The sequence below is a fragment of the Mugil cephalus genome, chromosome 13, assembly GCF_022458985.1.
Source record: "Mugil cephalus isolate CIBA_MC_2020 chromosome 13, CIBA_Mcephalus_1.1, whole genome shotgun sequence".
Classification (NCBI taxonomy): Eukaryota; Metazoa; Chordata; class Actinopteri; order Mugiliformes; family Mugilidae; genus Mugil; species Mugil cephalus.
The window spans coordinates 24,998,894-25,020,416 of record NC_061782.1 but is presented as its reverse complement, the minus strand read 5'-3'; the positions used below and the strand labels follow the sequence as shown (position 1 = coordinate 25,020,416).

Genomic DNA, 21,523 nt, shown 5'->3' with positions numbered 1-21,523 from the left:
TTTTTACTTTCACCTTCAGTACAGATTTGCAGGATAAAATGTTCTTTTTTCATGAATGTTGTAGCAGCAGGATGTGTCATTCTACTGTTGGTCTGGCTTTTATCACACCCACTTGAATTTCTGTAGCCTCTGCAGTGTATGTAGGCCGTAACTTTCGGGCCGGAAGGGATGGACGAGTGGCCTCTATGCAAACTCTGCTGAGCTTCTGACAACATTTTTCCACTAGTCCAAATGGAGTTGGATACTGTGGAAGTAAAGCTGGATGTTGATTACTGGTCTTTTTAAGGGCTTGTGTTTGATAGTCTTCTTCCTGACAAAAGCTTGGGAGCATCTCTCCAATATTATCAATTTGTCATAAAGTTTGATGGAGGGTTGTTTTCAGTCTGAATATTCCTTTAAGCCACAAGTCAGTGCCTAAAATCAGACTAACTAAAGACTGTGGTGCTGGTGTCTTTCAGGGTCAGCGTGGTCCTAAAGGATTCCCAGTAAGTCTCTGAAGACACGCAACATAATTCCTGAGACTGTTATTGTCGACCATCTAAACATCCGCTCACTTCTCTTCTTCACCGGTGTCGTTTTGCTTTATAGGGGGAACCAGGACCCAAAGGGGAGAAGGTGAGAAATGGCGGCAATAATTTGACAGTTTTAAACATAAAGTACAAATGTTTCCGATATAAATTCTTAGCTTCTCAAGCCAATGTGAGAAGTAGGAAGTCTAGTGAGATTACTATGACATAATTTGGGTGCTCTCCCAGACTTGGCCAATGAAACATTTTTAACTGATCTGCACTCCCAATGACAGCGAGTAAACTGTTGAAACTGGACAAATGAATGTGAAAACACATCTACTCGTTGTAGTATTCTTATTTCTTATTTTTATCTGTTCCCTCCAGGGTGTATGTGGCGACTACACACATCGGGTAAGAAAACATTATTGTAGTAATTACTGTTTCACTGAGATCCATGTTTATTCTAAAATTCAACAAAGATTTGAACAAATCTGTGATAATCCTTTGTTATTAATATGTCACAAACTGAATCTGCATTGTTGTCCATCTTAAAATGTTTCATATGACCTCTCACAGTTTCATAGCAGAATGAAAAGGGCTGGTAAGTTGGTAAATGAGCAATGACTTCATACGTTTGACACATGGAAGGTAGCAGAGTGCTGCAGAGTGTCCCGTTACTCCTACTTCATCTGGGGTAACAGGGCGACTTGCTGGGGCAAACAGCCAGATGTGATAAGAGCCTTTGTGCAGGGGTGCCAAGAATAAGAGCGACAAATCTCCTCTTAATTAAGTTAATTTTTCATGCTAAACATTTCCTACCGATGAGAAGGTTTATCCAGACTTTTGACTGTTAGCGTACATCTCTGGATAGTAAATGCTTTGGCTAAATAAAATTTAGACATTTAGAGAAAGAGGAACCAGATATAAGTTGAGCTGAGATGAAATCATTTGACTTTGATGTATTTAGCATAACCTCGAGTCTCAGGTCCCTTCAGAATGTCTTCCAGGACGAAGCAGCTAAAAAAAGAAATGCCTGTTGTGAAAGCATTCAGGGGCCCCGTTGCTAATATCTGTGCAGTTCATACAGAGGGAGAGTCAGGATGTGGTTAACCTAGCTTAGCTAGCTGTTTCTAGGCTTTTCTCCAACCTGGGCTAATCACATCCTGACTGTTCTGTTCTGCCATCATATCATTGCCAGCACTGAAATGACCACTTCCCTGGTGTGTAGGGCCTCTTTGTGCAGGATCTTCCTCTGAAAACCCTGGCTGCCATGCGCTCCAGTCAGGCACTGACGTTGAAGGTTTGTGGGTGCCTCCAAAGACCCTGATACAGATCAGTGGGGGTGTCATCAAGTCGTGCCGCAAAGAGAGCCAATGCCTTTGAACAAAGGCACTCCTCAGCCCTCTGCTCTCCACCCAAAGAGAAAACATTTTGTAACAAAAGAGGTTCACTGATTTGGTTGCACACCGATTTCTAAGTGACTCTTTTGGAAAAGACAATTAAAATAGGTGACAATAATGTACCTACAATTCCTCGTATTGAAATTAAGATTATTTATACATTCTACAGAAGAGCAGGGAGGCCAATATTAAAATGAAATAACTGAACTGAAAAAAAAAATGCTCTCAAAAACCTTTATTTAAAATGAACAGTTTCACATTGCCTGTTGTGGCAAGAAGTGGACTTGACAATATTGAAAGAAGATTAAAATGGTAGTTAAAAAAATAAGACGGATAAAAATAAAAAAAAACATCTGCAATCTCACGCCACATCCTTTTCATCTTTTTGACTTTTTATGTTTAGATAATATATTCAGATATATAATGAATTTGGTATTTTCACAAATCAGATTGAATTATTTCACTTTGACATTGGCAGCCCTTGATTTCTGTACACGTAAACCTGTTTCTAGTTTCTAGTCATGGTGGGTAGCTGAAAATGAGTAAAAACAAAACAGCCGACTTGCCTACTTTTCCGAGATTTGTACCCCTACTTATATTTTACTCATAACAAACTGTATATATTTCCATAGAAACAGCACTGTTACTATTTTTGACCTTCCAGTAATCTAGTAGGATTGACATAATTAAAAAAAAAAAAAAACTCAAACCTGGCTTAAGTAATATGGGATTTGTAATGAGATGGATATTGCTTTGTAATCAATTTTCTGGGTGAAGGCAATCTTTGCATTGAACTGTTGTTTTGGAAATATGTACGATATGAAAAAAGTAGGCAAGTTGCATTCAGGAGGTTCTGTGGGCCTGAAGAATATACTGTAGCTAATGGTGGGAATTTACCTGTACTGGCCTCTCTTAAACTTGTATCTGACCATGCTGGTCATCTCAACAGAAGCGGCGTATTGTACAGCCCTGTGTTGGACAGATGGCCACAGTAAGTCTGGATGTGCGCTGTAATTACTCTGCTGTACTCTCTTTGTGGCAAGACTGGCGCCTACCTCTGCTCCTGCAATGTTTCTGCAATCTAGGGGCCTGGTTTACTGTTAATGGAGGCATTAATGGACAGAATCCCAAATAGAGGATGCTTCATATTCTGCAATAAACTCTGTATTAGAATACTAGAAATTGAATACTGAAGACAAGATGCATCACAATACATCAACCATACGTTTTGCCACTCCAGGTCCATAGTTTGCTGTGCTGATGCCTCTTTTTGTCTTTCCTTTTTTCAACCTTGTGTTCTTTTTTTCTCTTGTTTGACTTCCCATTTCCTTGCTTTTCACTATCATGTACTGTTTCTCTTTTTCCTCCATTCCCCTCCCCCGTTCTACCACAATTTTCCTGGTTCTACCCTGTTTGGCATCCTGGTGACCTTTGCCCTGTGACCTTTTTTCACCGCTGGCCACCTGTGCTTTGTGACACCCCCTGGCAGATGTTGCCCATCACTGTGCGCAACATGCCCTCAATAAGCCCTCTAATCTTAAAACGCCTGAAGGTACAAATCTCTCTGCCCCCTATATTGCCCCCATCTTTCTGCCTGCTGTGTCTTCCAGCCGCCGTCATCCGTTGCCAAACCCCCCCACTATTTTTGGCCATCATGCTGTAATTAACTGACTTTTGGCTGCTACTGCTTCTGAATGTTTTGTCAAATTCAAAGCTGAAAGTCTTTTTCAGTCCATGCAATGAGAAGTCAAAACAAAATGCAGAGTTTTCTACTCCTGTGCAATCCCAATTATGTTTTTTTTTTTTTTTGTTTTTTTATCTACAGTTTTAGATAAAGCATTACATTACTAAATGAAAACTATTACTACTATTTATTGCAGTTTTAGATGGAGGGAGCAAATGGAAAAAAGGAAACAAACATACTGTATCATACCATTAACAACACAGGTCCGTATCAGTGAGAAATCTAGGACTTCTAGCCTTCGTTCAGTAAGTCTCATCCAAAATGTAAGATAAAAAATACACCCGTGTCATTTGTTACCCACTGCCTTCTCCTTAACCAAATGTAGCCACTGAGAAGACACAGCAATATAGCCACATCTATTTGAAAACGTTCTAAACTGAAGGTGCACTTCTTAGCTTTCTCTGGAACTTCACTAGCCAGCGCTTCAGCAAATGGAACTTGGTGAGGTGCCAGGGCAACAACAAAGGGGTCAGAGTTATTGACCAGGTTTGAGTGAAAGTTACACACTGAGATCAGGTCATTACTAGTTGATAGTTCATATGCACTGACCTTGTCACAAGGACCCTTGATCATGTCACACCTGCAAGTTCCATTCCCTGATGGATATTGGATATGTTCAAATGCCCAGAAGAGCCAGTGAGATAAACTTCAGTTTAGAGTGTTTTAGAACAGATGTAATTTCCTAAGGTCAAGAATGAATCTTTGTGCTCAGGCCTTAAAACCACCCGCCTTGCTCCCTAGCTAACCTTCCTCTTCCCCTGCCCACCAGCCCTTGTTGCATTTGTTGCAGTGTATTGTGAGGTTGTGTTGGCATGGTCAGTCTGGCAGAGCTTGCCCCAGAATGACAGGTTATAATGGACGGTCTCTTAGCAGGGCGAGCCTGGAGCGCAGGGACCCCCAGGACCTCCAGGACCTCCTGGACTTCCAGGGAGCCCGGGTCTAGATGGGGCCAGTGGCTCACCGGTGAGTCCCAGTCTGAGTTTGCCTAGACGTTCCCATTCTTCTCATTTGTGTCTCTTAGTTTGTCATCGTATGCAGAGGTAGTTGGACAGGCATTAACCTCCTCTTTACCAGAACAAAAGCTTTATTTTCATCAGTGGTACATCATGTCTTTCCATGTCTCCAAATTGTTAATTCAATGGGTCATTGATTTTAAATGCTGAATATGATTTAAATGTAGCATTCTATTCACTGGTGTCTCAACTCCACTGACCAGTCAAAGTGTAAATTAGTTGTGAGTTGGATTGTGAGTTTCACAAGGAAGAATCATGTAGCTGTGTGAGTGTGTGTGGTTGGGGGGGGGGGGGTCTGATGCCAAGAATGCAAAGACAGAATGCAAGTATACTTTTAGCTTTAAAGCCACTCAGGAATCCTTTCGTGCCATGCTGCTCTCTGTATTTCAGAACTGACACCAATCCCATGTTGCAACCTGAGACTGAAACTGCCAGTCCACCAAGCAACCACTGGAGCTGTTCAGTTTAGAACAGATACTTTAGTGTGGGAAATGGGAAGTCTTTATATGTACTCTGTTGTTGTGGTCTCATTATGTCAATGAAAGGTACAGTTTGCAGCTTTAAATGGCATTGAAAAGCGTCATTCTAAATAAGTTTGTAGAGTCTGTACTAAGAGTTTTCACTTTTTTCAAACAGGGTAAGCCTGGGGAGCCGGGCAAGCCAGGGAAAGACCCAAGGGTAAGCAACTGTTCTTCCTCCATCTTTATTTTTCTAGAAACATCTTATTTTTGATAGTGTGACCGTGACCTTGCTGTGCCTTCTACATTCTTTTTGCAGCTTTTACCAGGATTGAAGGTAAATAAAGTTATTTTCTTGTCCAGCAAATTTACAATCCTGAATAATATTGATTTGCATCACTGGCCTCCCATGCTGACTTTAGGGCTATCACAGAAAAACACTCTCAGGCCTGAATAAAACAAACCACATGGAAAAGGGATCACGTCAAGATCTTTCCACTCTTTCAACCCAGCCTCTGTGCAGAAGCTGGGGAACAATAGTCTGGATAGGCGGGGGAAGAAGAAGGAAGAGGGGGAAGAAGGGGGAAGAAGGAAAAAGAAGGAAAAAGAAGGAAAAGAGAGGAAATTTTGAAAAGATGGAAGGAGCCTGTAGTTATTAGTGTCTCTACTGTCCATCACAAGTAAAATCACACATATTCTGGTCTATTAATTTGAGAAATTTAACCAAATATGACACTTAACTGCAGAAAAGCATAGGAGGCTCTTGACCCAAAGGTCGCTGGTTCGATTCCACCGTTGGAACATGAGGCCTTTAACACAGACTACTACCAAGTGTTATCACATGTATCTAAATGTACTTTTATAGTCATTTTAATATTTCTGAATGAAGTACTGCAACAATTTTATCGTTTTCTATGAGTGAGTTTGCATTTTTGCAGTAAAAAATGAAGACAGTCACTGAAATGTAACAAATTTATTACAAATTTCACACACACACTCACAAACACGTGTGTTAAAGTTAAAAAACAAAATAGAACAGCAGCAAATTAAGACTTTTTTCTTTTAAAACTATTTACATTATATACATATTGACAAAGAATGTCACACCATGTTTTTTCCATGAGAAAAGTCGTGGTGGAAGAAGCGCTCAGGAGTGAGGACCTGATGGTATATGAGGGAGGACTCTGGTGGATCATACCACAGTTTCAGGTCTTTGAAAAGACGCTGGTCTTTCCACAGGGCTGCTGAAATGTCTTTAGCAGCTTTGTGGGCTGAAACAGGTACGATCCCCACATTTTTAGGCAATGGCAAGGTGAGAGGAGCAGAGGGGGTTCCTGGGGAGACACAGGAGGAGGTGGCAGATAACACTTAATAAAAAGAAAAGAAAATGCTTAAAATAATAAGTTTAATACATCGATATGATAACAATCTACTCAAGAGCAGCTCTTGTGTAGTAGAATATGTTCTTACAGCTGTAGCAGTGGAGGCAGAATGGAAGAAGCTTGATACAGGAACAGGAGAAGGAGGAAGAGAGACAGGAGAAACAGTGTGCGTCCAGCTGGTGACACTTTTCTTTTTGTGGGGCTTGTGATGGGGCTGGATACATCAGAGGTCTGAGGGAATGAAGGCACAGTTCACAATATAAGATAACCGTAGATGGTAATGAATGAATGAATCTATCATTATTGGCACAGCAGTCAATAAAACCAAATCAATTAAACATGGAATGAATGCATGAAAGCCCCACTATAGTTACTGCTACATGAGAACAATAACAGTGTACCAGTGTATTTATTAAATCAAAGTCTATCTATGTATCATTCTCTTTACTTTACATAAGTGAATGCTTCCCAGCCAAACTTAAGTTTGGCTTTAACATGGCACCATGAGAGCCACTAAACTGTGGCTTTGTAAACTGACAAAAAGAAAAAAATGACCTTAACTGGGACATTTTTTATAGTTGAGTATATTAATAATCTTCTCTCATCTCATCTTCTGTATCACTTAATCCTGCACTAGGGTCGTGGGGGTTGCTGGAGCATATCTCAGCTGGCATCGGGCGAGAGGTGGGGTACAACCTGGACAGGTGGACAGGTCTCTAGTCTATCACAGGGCTAACGCAGAGACACACAACCATTCACACTCACACTCACACCGAGGGTCAATTTAGAGTCACCAATCAGCCTAACGAGAATGTCTTTAGAGGTGGGAGGAAACTGGAGTTATATTAATAATAATTCTAATAATAATAATGTAAATATCAGCACAAGTAAATCCTCATTACTTACTGATGCCAAGGTTCACCACTAGCTGAGGAGACATCCTTTGGTGGTGGTGGTGGTGGTGAACCTGCAGGTAGAGTCCTGGCTGTAGCATCTCACCAGGTGAAGGCCCTGGCTGCTGTGCCACTGTACATGAGGTTCCTGGATGCACTGAGACAGGGAACGAACTGGAAGGCTACGGGTTCACAGACAAGATAAAAAAAAATTGTAATACAACAGAATTGAACACCAGCACGTCATAAGAGACTTTAGATACCTTCTTTACATGAAAAACACATTTACAGCTCTGTGCACCTCCAAACAGTGACATCTGTCCCCTCATCTGCATTGGGCATTTCTCAATCTCTATGTTTGACAGCGAATAAGAAGGTGTTCCCTTTAAATACGTCATAGCTTTACATTTGATATGATACACATATCACTCTGTCCAGGTTTACCTTCAGACATAGATCATGCCACGTCTTCTGCCGAGGTGCTGGTCTGTTTCCTGCCTCAGAGGCCAAACGCCTGATCTCCTCCTCCTCTCCCACGGCCCTGTTTTTTTTGTTTGGACCCATCTGTTATTAACAGGAAAATGATATTTATACCAATACAGCTAATATTTGCTCATGACACAAATATGACCAATGTGCACACTTTTGTAACTTACTAATACACAGATATTTGTGCACATCGTAGGTTCTTACTTGCATACAGTCACACAAACAAACAGCTAATTATAAACTAACAGCAGTAGCCTACATATTATATATTTATGACAACAGAAGTGAATACTAGCTTATTATCAACTAGTAACCTACCAGTAGCAGCGGTGCATGTTGAAAACTGTGGTTACAACAGAAGTGAATGTTACCAGCAGACAGATTTACTGCCTAACGTTACTGTAGCTTATTATTAACTGGTAACAGTGCATATTCAAGACTTTTGTGACAACAGAGGTGAAAACTATACAGATTTCATTCATAATGTTATGCTAAAAGTACATAAGAACATACTCTCATACTCTGACGTCATGCTGGCATACTGATAAGCAGTACGTTACAGTGATGGAGCGTTACTGTACGTTACCGGGAGTTACAGTAACGTACGTTGCTGTCGGAGCAAAACGGTCACGTTTGAACTACACATGCGATGCGACGTCACAGTCGATTCTTTTAATAGTTATTTCTCTCTTTAATATATCATTAATATCTGCCTAGCTACCCGCTAGTTTATTTAATACAACATTAAAAAGGAGCGTGTTTACGTTTTGCGATGAATGAAAAGTTAACACCGAGCAAGCTAGACAGCTGACGGAATACAATGATATTAGCCACATATTTACCTTTTGTAGTTACAGGCAGCTGAAGGTTGTACGTCTTTCCAATCATTCGAGGCGGTAAATTTGAAATGACAGTAGAGGTCTTCTGCGACTGCGTGAAGGCCGGACGGTTGAATTTTGGAGATGCGCCGTCGTGATTGGCCGTCGGAAAGATGGAAATGTCGGACCGCGATTGGTCCGGCTCGCAATTTTGGACAATGGCTACGGCGATTGGCCGAGAGCAAAGATGGAGACGGCGGGCGGCGATTGGTCCGCCCCGGCAATTTTGGACAATGGCTACAGCGATTGGCCGAAGCAAAGATGGAGAAAGATGGAGACGGAGCGACGTGATTGGAGGGGAAGATACAGACTGTCGCTCCCCCGCTACCGCTAGCTGCTGTGACGTTCAGCTCAACCCCACCTACATAACAAAAACACTGCACATCTCAGTGTTTCCTTTGAAGCAGATCTTTGTGTGATGCATTAATTGTCACAGATTATTTAAAAGGAGGAATGTACATTGCGAGGTCACAAGAGCATACAGAGTGCTGTAAACGCCTCTCACTGTGGAAAGCAGAATGAGAGTCACAGCAGGAAGTTATTCATGCTGTAATAGCTTTTAGGATGAGGAGTATCAGTATCACAATCAGAGAAATATCACAGTGGAAAGCAGGACTTTGAAGCCCTGAAGTCAGCCATCTACCACATGCTTCCTCAATATAACAAAATTTTAAACTGTTAATAATGCTTTATATACAGTACACTATATTTTGTTATGTATCTCTCCAGGGTGAGCCTGGTGTACCAGGACAAAAGGTGAGCTCCCTCCAGCATTTCACACATTTTTATCATCATGTATCAAAACGCAGGGTGCGGTTATATTGGCTAGAAATGTGTTCTTGTACGCAGTCTGCCGTACTACACATCCCACATTGTCCACCGAGAAACAGATTTTTCACTGTGAACAATCTATTTCCCCAGTAATAGTTCCTTTTACATATCATATGTTCTCAGGACCTTGAATGTAGTTCTTGTTGCTTTGCCTTTTTCAGCACGCAGTTTGTTGTTTTAAGAAGTAAAATAATTTATCATAGTGTATATATACACATCTTTCTCAAATCCAGCTGGTATTTAAGAAAGAAGGTTGACGTGTAACACAGAAGGGATTTTATAGCAGCACAGGGGAAGATTGTTTAAACATATCGTTTGTCTCTCTGCTTGTGTTCACCATCTGTTTGCTGTTAATCAGCTTTATTTGAACTAGTGTGAAATTAACATTTGTCTTTCTATCTCTACACAGGGTGATCGGGGAGATGTCGGCCCTCCAGGTCCAGAAGGCCCAAAGGTATTTCTTTAATTTTTATGTTTCATGTTCATGTTTAGTTTTAGGGGTTTTAAGCAGAACATTTCAGGAAAACATAATATGAAACAATAATATTTCTATTTGAAACTCAGTAACTATAACTGAATGTTGACACATTGAGAAGCAGCCATAAAACTTTCTACAGCATCTCCAAACAGCTATAAGAAAACGCACAGATGAATGAAGAAGTAACTTGCACATTATGCATATGTTTTGTGTGGTGGGATGTCACATATTTATATCTATTCTTTTTTTTTCTTTTTTTGAGATATTGTTGCTGTGAGTTGATGTAAGGAATGGACAGTTCAGTGAGCATATTAAGGCAGTGGTCGTTGGATATATGGATTGTGTCTTTCCAGCTGATTAATCCAGCCTTGTAGGATACTGTTGTCTGCAACGACAAAAATGGGAAATGCCGGAAAATGCTTTCACCTTGGTCCTTGCTGCCAGGCAGCAGTGTACTTTGACATGTAGTCAAATCAAATTGTTATTATCATCTTAAGAACTTGGTAGTGGCATGCGGCATACATTAGGTCCCTGGAAACACCTACTACCAGACTCAGCAAGGAAAGACAGTCCATGGAAACACACAGAGTAATTTCGTTCATATTAAAATGTATTAACTAAGCTTGTAAACTGAGTTGTTTGGAACTGATGAAAATACTGCAACCTTGACCTCACAAAACTGTGCAGGTAGCATCTGGTGCCACGTTTATGGTTCAGACATTTATTCGTGGAAAGGGTTTGCTTCGTTATTACATGATAGACCTTTTAGAACTGAAGCAAAGAAGATGAACACAGCACCCATTCACACACTACGTTGTGTTTTCATTACTTCTATTCATTTCCTAGAGTCTAAGCCTGGCTATAATCCTCACTCTACTGTGACGTCATCCTTGTCTTCCAGTTCTTCCATCTAAAGTTTATTAGTTTACTTAATGGGTACTGTTTGTGTCCTCTACAGGCAGGTCCGTACGATGCGAAATGTTAACAAGTTATCAGATTCTCTTATAAGATTCTCATATTTTGTACTTAATCTCTCATCTTTAATTTGATTTGAGTATTTCCAAACAGTATACGTTATTTCAGGGTGCTCATATGTTAGTGGATATATTAGCCTTGTCATAAATATAATTTCTGCCTAGTACAATATCTTGTACTTGAGCTGTCAGTAGTTTGTTTTTTGTAGGTCTTTCTGCTCGGTCATGAGATCAGGTGACTGACACAGCCATTGCAAAATATTCCACTCCCTTACCTTACCCTCCATACAATCACCTTCACTTGATAGAGCACAAATTATTACTATGAATGAACTGTAAATCTTCTTAATTGGTGAAGAATTAATGAAAGAATATACAAAAACAGCAGCCATCATTGTAAAGGTTGTTCCCTCCATGTAAACATGAATACCCTCAAATTAAAACAGGAAATCTGGCTTTAAGGTACATTCACCCATATAGAGCTTGACTCTTTGGGAACGTACGGAAATACATCAGACTTTCCCAAAATCCTGTCCACTCCCGTTTATATATAACAAAGCCTCTAACCCACTCGTTTCCATTCAGTCCGCTTCTGTGTTGGCCTTTGCCCAAGCTGTGACCTGCAGTGGTGAAAAATGAAGCCAACACACAAGTTGCAATAATATAGTTCCTTAGTGGCCATGTGAGGCTGGCTCCAAAAGTCACTCAGACCCCATCGAGTTTCATACTTCACAAAGCTTCCAGCTTCACAAATCTTACTTCAGCATATGTAAGAGCTGTGGATGATGTCACAGAGGGTTCATCGATCTTTTTGTACAGTCCATGGCAACAAGAACCATTACTGTAGAAGTTTCCACTCCTTCTACTGCGCTTCTGACCAAATGTGAAACTATTAATTGACAACTATTATGCAATTTGTTTAGTAATGTTGTTCTGATTTCAATTTATTTGAAATAAGTTTAAGGTTTGGACTGACTTGCTTTAAATTGCATATGACATGACTTTTTCGGTTTCCAAGCCTCCCATGTAATTTCATGTAGTCAACCCAAAGAAACCTGTGTTCCATCAGTCATAATGATGCTGCTTTCTACTTTCGCTCATGTATTGCCATAAGGCCAAACTGAACTACTTTTGATGGCTTTCCTCTGTGGTTTTATCATAAATGACAGTATTTTTTTTTTTTTATTACACAATGTGTTAATATGACATTGCCTGAAGCCAGACCTGAAAAGTCACATACACGCTGAAATGTAAAGGTCACTGTGAAGATTTAGTGCCCTTCTGAATTTTATACTACAACCAAAGAAGATCTTGTGCTCCATCTAGTGGACCACATTTGCTTTGCTTCACATATATAGGAGCAAATGTTAAGCATTTAACTGAACAAAATTGTCATAAAATATTAAATCTGACTTTATCATGATCTGTTTTTAAACTTTAAAGTTTGCATGTTAATTTTGAGTCACTTGCTTGGTCTGGATGAGACCTCAGTACCATACCTCTAATTATTTTCCGAGGTGACCACTTTTAAACTACTGTCCAGGGAGCCGCATGATAAAAGGCCCCAGATGTCAGAGTTAAATCTATTCCTCTCACGTCCCTGTCAAAAAGGGGAACTCCCTTTCTCCCTGTGCCTTTTCCCCTGGTTGAAGGGACATGTCTGCTTTTGCTACCCTGCTCTCTGCTAATGTTTCCATTAATTCTGTAGGGAGATGAAGGAAAGAGGGGTATCCCAGGAGAGAGTGGACAGAAGGTAGAGTGAAAACTGAGAACAGGAGCTGTTTGTGCAGCATGCCAAGGTTTCTTTTCACATAATGAGTGTCTGTCTTTAAACACACAACTCTATTCGTCTCCTTCTCTGGATTCTATGTGAGTAGCGCTGTAGTGGTTTGGTAATAGAATCCGAAATATATTTCCTGGGATACTTTACACAAGACAGTCTGAAGTCTCACATTTTGTACGCTTTGTACAAGCACATTGTTCTTGCAGAGTCTCTCTTAGACCTCTTGTTTTCTGAATATTCATTGATATGGCCTAATGGACCTTGGACTGTGTTCAGATGAAACTAGTTGTACCCAAACAAAAAAATTTTGGATCCCGTTCTGCAAGTATGAACAGCCATTTGTATTGTATTTCACTAACAAATTCTAAATACATAATGGAAGAAAAGTGTACGCAATTTAACATTCAGCCAGCAATGGCCTATCAGTGAATCCCAGAACTGACTGATATGCTGAAGATGTTTATATATTCCAGGCCTAGTAGTATTTTTTTGTGCAAGTCTTGACTGTCAGTATCTGCAACAAAAACTCCACCGTACTTCTGGGGTCCCAGCTGACATGTGTTAAAAGCAGCTTGCCATCGGGAAGTTCAAAATCAGGATATTCACATTCACAACTACTCATGTGTACTAAATGGTTCATTTTCAGAAATAATGAGCCACCATACATGGCTGTCGTTGGAAACAATGACATCCATGTGTCATTAAAAATGTTTTATCTAAATTTTCAGTACGCATTCATATCTACATAAGTCCTAAGTGGCATTCATTTGTATTATTTGTGCTGTTTCCTGTCTTCTTGACATCTTGAGTTATTTATCTCGTTATTTCAGGTAAACAAAGCTTTGTTTTCTTAAGATCCCCAGAAATTTAATTGTTATCTTGCAAACATTAAAGCACAAAACAAACGGCTCACCTTACTGTAGTATGAGGCTTCCATAATTATCTATAACCTCTTATCCTTTTACTTCATCATATTTCTTGTCAGTTAGGATTGATGTAGCACTTTTAAATTGTCTTAATCTTTCTTAATCAAGAGCTTTGTGTTACCATGCTGAAATAGTGCCCTGGCTTAAGCCTAACCCTTTCCATCTGTTTCCAAGCATGGTATTTTATCATGTACGCTATGCAGGGAAAGTGTCCATGTGAATCATACAAAACTCTTGGCAGCGAGTGGCTAATTCTTTATGTCCTTTCTCTGGAAGTGTGGCAGGAGGATTTTGTTGCAGTACAAAGAGAATGAAAACAAGCAGTCCTGCAGCATGAACAAAATGGCTTACTGTCCGTAAAGTGAGGGGTGGGGCTGATTGTTTCAAACTCACCCGTCCTCATGCTTTTCCTCTGAAGCAGAAAATATTCCTACATCATGATCAGGCATGTCAGTGTAACAGATGCATGTAAGCACACACAACATTAGAATCAATATCTCTGACATGTTCATGTTCATGGCCTGCTTCATTAGTAGACCTGAGGTTTACTGTGCATTGCCAACCAGGGTTATGTTACAAAACCCACTGGACTCTTTCTTGGGCTGTATTTCTTTCTAGTTGAACAACAGGACTCAGACTCAGACTCAGATAGTGTATGGTTACCAGATAGATTGTTGTTTCAATTGCCAGAATAATGAATGTGTTATTGATAATGAAAATTAATGGCAGATATACTTGGTTGGTTTATGCTAGCTTGCTTCTTTCTTCTGTCAGTGGAAGCAAATAGACATGTGGAAGACAACAGAAACTGAAATGTTATGCCCAGCAAGCATGCCCTATGATAATGTAGACATATTGCTCCCAAGTAGTAGTCGCTAACTTGACACGGAGAAAAGATCTTTGCCCTCATGCCTCGGCCATGTCTTGGCCATTTTGTGTTGCCACATTAACTGCTAATACTGCTGTCCCTCTAGTGGCTTAAAAGGCACATGACACATATATAAATAACTGAAAACAAAAATCTCCGAATGTATCGTTTGATAAAAAGTTCAAATAAAGATTAAAATTAAACATTTTCTGGAACTTCAACTGGAAACACGAGACATTTAAATATTAGGAAACAGAACTTAACTGCAGCACACAAAAAAATGGTATTAAATAAATGCTCATTTCAAGGAGCTCATTCTAAATGACTTTAAACATGTATGTCATATAACTTTTTTTGTTGCAGCACTTGCAATCAACCTATTTACAAGTATGGGCAGTTTTAGTAAAGCATCCTAAAACACAGCTGATATCATACCTTTAACACCCAGACACTGGATTGTAAGGAGTCCATTGACCTGCCAGAAAAATCTGTATTTCCATGGTCATAGCTGTGTGTATTAGGAAAAGAGGAAAAAAGCAATAACAGAAAAAAAAGGCAGAATCAGTCAGTCAATTAACTAAATAAACTGTAAAGCAGGTGAAATCTAAACACATAAGTTCAGAAACAGGGTAACAAACTCCAGATCCACATCTAGTAAAGACAACAAACAAAGGTAAACACAGGACAGTATATCCACACATGGACTGTTAGGATACTAAGGCACAGGTGAAACTAGTGAAGGGAGGAGCTTCTAGTCAAGGTATAAGAGTATTTCAATAGGAAACATGAAATAAGAAATACCAGAAAACAAAGTCCAGAATAAAACACCATACATGTTTCAAGCTTTGAGTTTCAACATTTAAAAACATGTTTTGCAGTTCTGAATTAACAACATATCCTTGCCCTGACATCATGGTGGTTAGTGTCCATGAAATGTAGGATATTTGCATTCTAATATATTCTGCATGTTCTTTGAATGTCTTGGAAAAGACTATCAATTGTTTTAATTTTCTGCCTTTTGCCTTTATGCCATCTCGGTCACTGTAGGGAGAGCCAGGTATCCCAGGTGCTCCTGGGTTAAAGGTAAAGGTGTTTTTGAGCATTGTGTGAGGCGGTTAATACATCCCCGGTGAGATCTGTGGTGTCATGACTGTCTTTCTTCCACTGCAAAGGGTCAGGCTGGCATCCCTGGTACCCCTGGCATCCCTGGCAAGAGGGGCTATAGGGTAGGCCTGGACTGGAATGGAATGAACATTTTAACTGGTTTTACCTCAGTCATTGTCATTCCATTCATAACTCCGTGTGTCCCAAGTCAGGTGTTTGTCAGATTCATTCATATATTTCTTTTTTTTTTTTTTTGTATTTGTCTGATTAAGTGTGTTTTGTTTTTGCTGTCTGTGCTGTTAACGGAGCTTTACTCCTTTCTTATGAGATTGCTTTGCTCTTTATATGCATCTCGCATGCATTATTGAATGCGTGCTGATGGTGAAGGTCAATAAATCAGTAAAAAAAAAAAAGAAAATAAAAGTTAAAAGTCAAGAAAGATCAAGGCCTACATTCTGATCTCATCCCTGACAGCTGAGACAAACATTCCCGCCTTCTTCCATATGACTGCACATACCCAAAATGTTATACATAGATCCCATCATGACAGCTTAGACACCCTCATGTCAGCTGTCAGAGTTAATTGGTGACAAAAACTTTGCAAAGGTAAAAGAACTGAAGCAGATGTCTTTTTGTGTTCCATTTTTATGTCCTAATCAAATTCTTTCTGCTGTTTGATGGCGATGTCTTATTAATATTTGCCTTAAAGCATGTGCATCACTGTTTATTCAGTTAATTGTAAACCATGTAAAATATGTGTAGGGCTTTAGCGATTATCACATAGGCTCAATGAACCTAGTGCCTTGATCTGAGTTTTATTGCACCACTCAACCCTTTTTCTGTTCCTGTAATGATGACATTTAGACATGTATGACATATCTATGATCATACATGATGAAAATACATATGATGAAATATCTGACACACTGACCCTAGAAGTTTTGAAAAGATTCAGCACAAGTTTGAGTATACTGTACTGGCTTTGAATATTCATCAAAGAAAGCAGTTAGTGTTTGGATGGTTTACAGCAATAAAGTGGATGCCATTAGTTAAATCTCCTTTCTGTGTGTATGGCAGGGGGAGAAGGGAGAGCCAAGCGTAGCAGCCAAGGTAATGAAAGGAGAGCCAGGTTCACCGGGACTGCCAGGCCTAACGGGACCCAAGGTAAAGGAAAATAGATTTGTTAGTGGACACATATTGTCCAGTCTGATACAGCATTTCCGCAAAAATGATCAGTGCTCACTGAAGTGACTGTGTAACATTCCGCCTACAGGGTGACAAAGGCGACCAAGGCCTCAAGGTACGATAAGACTGCATTATAAAAGGAAATAAAAATAGTATTTAATGAGAAGCTTGCTTTCCAAATCACAAATTGAAAATGATATGGATAACCTTTTTCCTTTTCCTTTGACCTCTAGGGTATGGAAGGCCCAGCTGGACCCACAGTAAGTCTTCACAGGCAGACGAATAACTTCATGCAGCAAATACTGACATAAAGGGCAAAGAGGGAAGATGTATAACACTGTCTTTAAGTTCAAATGGTCTTTTATGATTGCAGGGTCCTCCAGGGATAAATGGAGAGCCAGGAAAGGCTGAAATCCAGAACAATGAAAACGTATGTCACTCTTAATGTGTTGTGCTTTTCTTACATGCATAAAATGAAAAGAGTAAAATATTATTAACATATATTTCTTCACAGGACATCCGCAACATACCCCTGATGGTAAGTAGATTCTAGGGTTTCTCACAACACCATATAAAGTGAATTCTATTGAATGATATATCCTCTTCTCCTCCTAGGGTCCGCCTGGATTACCTGGACCTCCAGGCATCCCTGGAGTGCCTGGTACCAAGGTAAGACACATATTACAATGACAATAATACAACAAGTAGTTCCGACCAAGCAATCTGATTGGTCAATAAGACATTTAGAACGTGCTCAAATCAGCATCACAGCACAGCTGACTCATCACTAAAAATATTGCTCTGCCAAGTCTGTGGCAACGTTGTATCCATCTCCATGGCAACACTGTAACTGGTAGAGCTGGAGCAGGAAACGGCTGAAAAATACGCTACAGAATGGATCGGTTTGTTGTTAACAGCATCTTTGTTATAACTTGGGCAATAAAAGTAAGCATTTTTTGCTCATTTATGCATTATTGATTTGTTCGGTTAAAGTCTGAGACCGCGTTAAAACATGAACGTCAGCTCAGAGTTCGCTCATCTGGGACTAGAAAATCATTTCTGTTGCTAGGTTGTTACTAAGGTTCGGATTATTTGGAATCTACTGATGTGACTGATTGTGTTCCAGTTATTAGTCAGACTCCATTTATTTCCATGGAAACGGGAAGCACACTCACAAAAACCTTTAAATTTTGAGAGCAAAATGTCCATCAACATGAATACATACTTAATTATACACTTTATTTTGTTGTTAATTGTTGTATAATCACAATATTACCCTCGAGGGTGTGCTTAAACACCTCGGTCCTGACCGCATCACCGTTGTGCTAAAATGACGTTAAAGCACACCCTCTCAGGTAATTTTGGTTAATTGACATGTGGAGTTCTTGCTCCATTTTATTTGAATTGTAACAAATACTAAATAATTTCCCCTAGTTTAATTCAGCCATATTCCTTTATCATATAGAACATAATAAAATTTTGCAGAGACTCCTGGCTTCAAAGGCACACATATAATACACACTGTGGTCCATCGTAGATTAAACCACTAACCCTCTGGTTCATGGACAACCCACTCTACGAATTGAGCCCCAGTCGCTCAAATCACAGATCAGTTACCTAGTCACCTAGTACCATATAGGCTACAATCATTCAAACTACCATGTGCTGATTGACATACATTGAAAAACATGAAGTTGGGTGTCCTTCGGGGACTTGCTTGCTTTACCTAGTTGGTAATCCAACCTTTATGTGTACTCAATGTGTACTCAGGGTGAAGTTGGTCTACCAGGTCCTCCAGGTCTGGATGGAGAGAAGGTAATATTTAATCAGCAGTCCAAATTATTGGCCAGACAGCTGAACTCTTTTATGAATATACAGTTTATTGTGACAGAGGTCTATTAAAAGTGTGAGTGACAAATGAAGTTCCACATGTGAGATTTGGTATAGAGATGTGTCTGTTTTATGTAGATTCACATTGGCTTTGTGTTTTTTCAGGGGCCCAGAGGGAAACCAGGAGAGCTCGGTCCAGCAGGTCCAGTTGGTCCTGAGGGGCCTAGAGGACTGGCTGGTGTCATGGGTTCCCCGGGACCTAAGGGAGACAAGGGAGACATGGGTCCATCTGGATCACCTGTGAGTAACCATGTTAACTACACAACAGACCACATCTGAACAGGCCAGAGGCCAAAACACACATCTGTCATTACCCAGAGGGAAGGCCTGGTTTCTCCAGCAGCCCTCTTATTATCTAATTAGAGACTTACTACTTGGGAAAGACTTGGAATGACACTGAGTACAACTTTTAATTCACTCTGGCATGGATCCCAAATTTACCCCCATCTCTATTATTAGCTCTGTGCTTCTTTGAAAGTCTTTAGTAAATACTTGTAGGAAATGAGTAGTGACTGGTTAGAGAAGACACTGCCTCTTGCACATGTCTTTTTTTTGTTTGTTTGTTTGAGTAGATTGAACAACATTGCATCCCTGACCATATCATTTCCATAAATATAAAAAATATATATTGAATTATTTAGTCTCTTTTTAATCATTTTATAATCCTCACCTTATGATTTGTGTGCATCTTTGTGGTGGTCTGATGTCTTTGTGATAATTTGATATACTATTCTCTAACAAATATGGTGTAAAATGAAAATACTATGCGTAAAAGTTTACCAAAATAAATATAGAGAATGGTTTACAGCAAATTGTCACAGGGGAGTATATATTTTTGAAAGTAGTGCAAAATAATAATGTTAAATTATTCAAGAAGGGATCGGCTAAGTACTTTTTTTTCCATTCAGGGTGAAGCGATTTCCAAAACAATTTTCCACCAGACAAAAAGTCTCTAGTGGTGGTGCTATATATATTTTCTGCAGATCATTCAATAAATGAGACATTGTAAACCATATAGCCAGAAGCCACAAGACTAACATATTAATACATTTCTCTCTATAAAGTATCTAAGCTATTTTGATTGTCATTGATGTTGTAGAAATAAAACTGAATTGAACTGAGTGTATTACTTCAACAGTAGTTGAAGGACATACATTGTTGTTGATAGACGTAACCTTGCTAATTATTCAATGCTTTGATTTAGTAAAAATCAACTAATCAGTCCGTAGACTTAATAATTCTTCTATTACCATGATGTTTATCTCCACTTCCTTGTTCTGTAGGGTTTAGATGGCCCTACGGGTGAAAAGGGGGCTACAGGGTCACCTGGCCCCATTGGATTACCTGGCGCAATGGTATGCAATGGTGCCCCTAACTGCATCTCTCAGGATGCAGTGTCTGACCAGGCAAATGGGGGAAAAGCGAAATATATTTAGCAATGACCCCAAGTGTTGTCTTTCATCCACATAGTTTGTTTGACAAAGAAATACACAAATCAGCTTTGTCTCTGTGTCTTTTCCATATGTCATCATCACAGGGTTCTAAAGGTGAACCGGGGGATGGAGGAAGGTCAGAAATGGTAAGGGTCCATAATAAATCCACAGGTTTAATGAGTGTATTTCTTGTTTACAATTGTTGGGAGCAGCATTTTCTAAACTAAGAACTATTGCTTGTGCTTTTAGGTCTATGGACCCCCAGGGCCCCCAGGACCTCCCGGACCAGTTGGCCCAGCAGTGAGTTAGATATGCCATGTTTAACTTGGTACACAGTAGACTAAAGGAGCTGTAAATGTAAATGTAAGAGTGCTAATTTCTCAAAGAGGGCAGTGCTGGCAATGTTGACAATGTTGTAAGGTGACTCAATTTATAGGAAAACTAAGCGCAAACTAATTGGTCACATGTTTAGTCCATCCCAGTGTCACTGACTCACCTCTTAGAAGCCATTTGCTCACTTGGGAGTTCAAATGGAGTTCTCTCTCTTCTTCCTTTAGAAATGTTTCATAAGATTTTATTTAGTCAATTAATGAATCCAACATCATCATCAACAATAATAATAAAAATAATAATTCCTTTGTTTTTATTCCATCCAGGGATCTCAAGGACCTTCAGGGCCTAAGGTGAAATATTATTTTGATAAAGTAGAGTGTGATCCATCATCTCCTAATTTCATTAAATCTACCTCCAAGTAAACATTGGCTACATAATAGCAATTCTATGCATGAAATGTAAGTGTGAGATCCGATCTTGTCCTGTCTCTCAGGGAGAGCCGGGAATGGGTGTCAGAGGAGAAAAGGGAGCGACAGGTCAGAAGGGAGATAAGGGAGACAGAGGACATCTTGGACTCCCTGTAAGTACACTGGGCTTTTTGTTTATTTACTCCCATTTACAGTATGTTCAGTACAGACTCATCAGCATTATACTGTACTATTACTATTTAAATGATTGATATGTTTTATGTTCATCATATTCAGTCACTCTTAACTTAAAACATTTCATCTTCTATGACCATATACACAAGTCTATATCAATGTGTTGACACTGAGGTGCTTCATAATTTGGACTTTAACTCCAGTGTATTTTAAACTATGGCTCATGCTGTATGTGTGAAGTAAAGCAGAAAAAAAATGACAAAAGCAAATAATTACAGATGTACTGTGATAGTATAGAAAATCAAGTAGATTTTTCCAGGGACATCAAAACTGTAAAATATAGAAAATAT

General features: G+C 39.6%; 1 protein-coding gene across 25 annotated transcripts in view; it reads left to right on the top strand.

The window, feature by feature from the left end:
* The window catches only part of col13a1 (collagen, type XIII, alpha 1), a 95,050-nt gene that overhangs the window by 58,702 nt on the left and 14,825 nt on the right, over positions 1–21,523 (top strand). For 9 of the 25 annotated variants that reach the window (XM_047602962.1, XM_047602979.1, XM_047602971.1 and 6 more), the window contains 26 exons: positions 459–485; positions 589–615; positions 894–920; positions 1,738–1,809; positions 3,399–3,461; positions 4,524–4,616; positions 5,303–5,344; positions 5,444–5,461; positions 9,496–9,522; positions 10,007–10,051; positions 12,758–12,802; positions 15,674–15,709; positions 15,799–15,852; positions 16,808–16,894; positions 17,004–17,030; positions 17,149–17,175; positions 17,289–17,345; positions 17,430–17,453; positions 17,531–17,584; positions 18,686–18,730; positions 18,911–19,045; positions 20,089–20,160; positions 20,343–20,384; positions 20,488–20,538; positions 20,895–20,921; positions 21,065–21,151. In XM_047602962.1, coding sequence (XP_047458918.1) covers positions 459–485; positions 589–615; positions 894–920; positions 1,738–1,809; positions 3,399–3,461; positions 4,524–4,616; positions 5,303–5,344; positions 5,444–5,461; positions 9,496–9,522; positions 10,007–10,051; positions 12,758–12,802; positions 15,674–15,709; positions 15,799–15,852; positions 16,808–16,894; positions 17,004–17,030; positions 17,149–17,175; positions 17,289–17,345; positions 17,430–17,453; positions 17,531–17,584; positions 18,686–18,730; positions 18,911–19,045; positions 20,089–20,160; positions 20,343–20,384; positions 20,488–20,538; positions 20,895–20,921; positions 21,065–21,151 — 1,311 coding nt within the window. Of the gene's footprint in view, positions 1–458; positions 486–588; positions 616–893; positions 921–1,737; positions 1,810–2,858; positions 2,901–3,398; positions 3,462–4,523; positions 4,617–5,302; positions 5,345–5,443; positions 5,462–9,495; positions 9,523–10,006; positions 10,052–12,757; positions 12,803–15,673; positions 15,710–15,798; positions 15,853–16,807; positions 16,895–17,003; positions 17,031–17,148; positions 17,176–17,288; positions 17,346–17,429; positions 17,454–17,530; positions 17,585–18,685; positions 18,731–18,910; positions 19,046–20,088; positions 20,161–20,342; positions 20,385–20,487; positions 20,539–20,894; positions 20,922–21,064; positions 21,152–21,523 lie in introns of all 25 variants that reach the window. The other 16 variants (XM_047602975.1, XM_047602982.1, XM_047602983.1 and 13 more) reach the window with 14 other exon arrangements.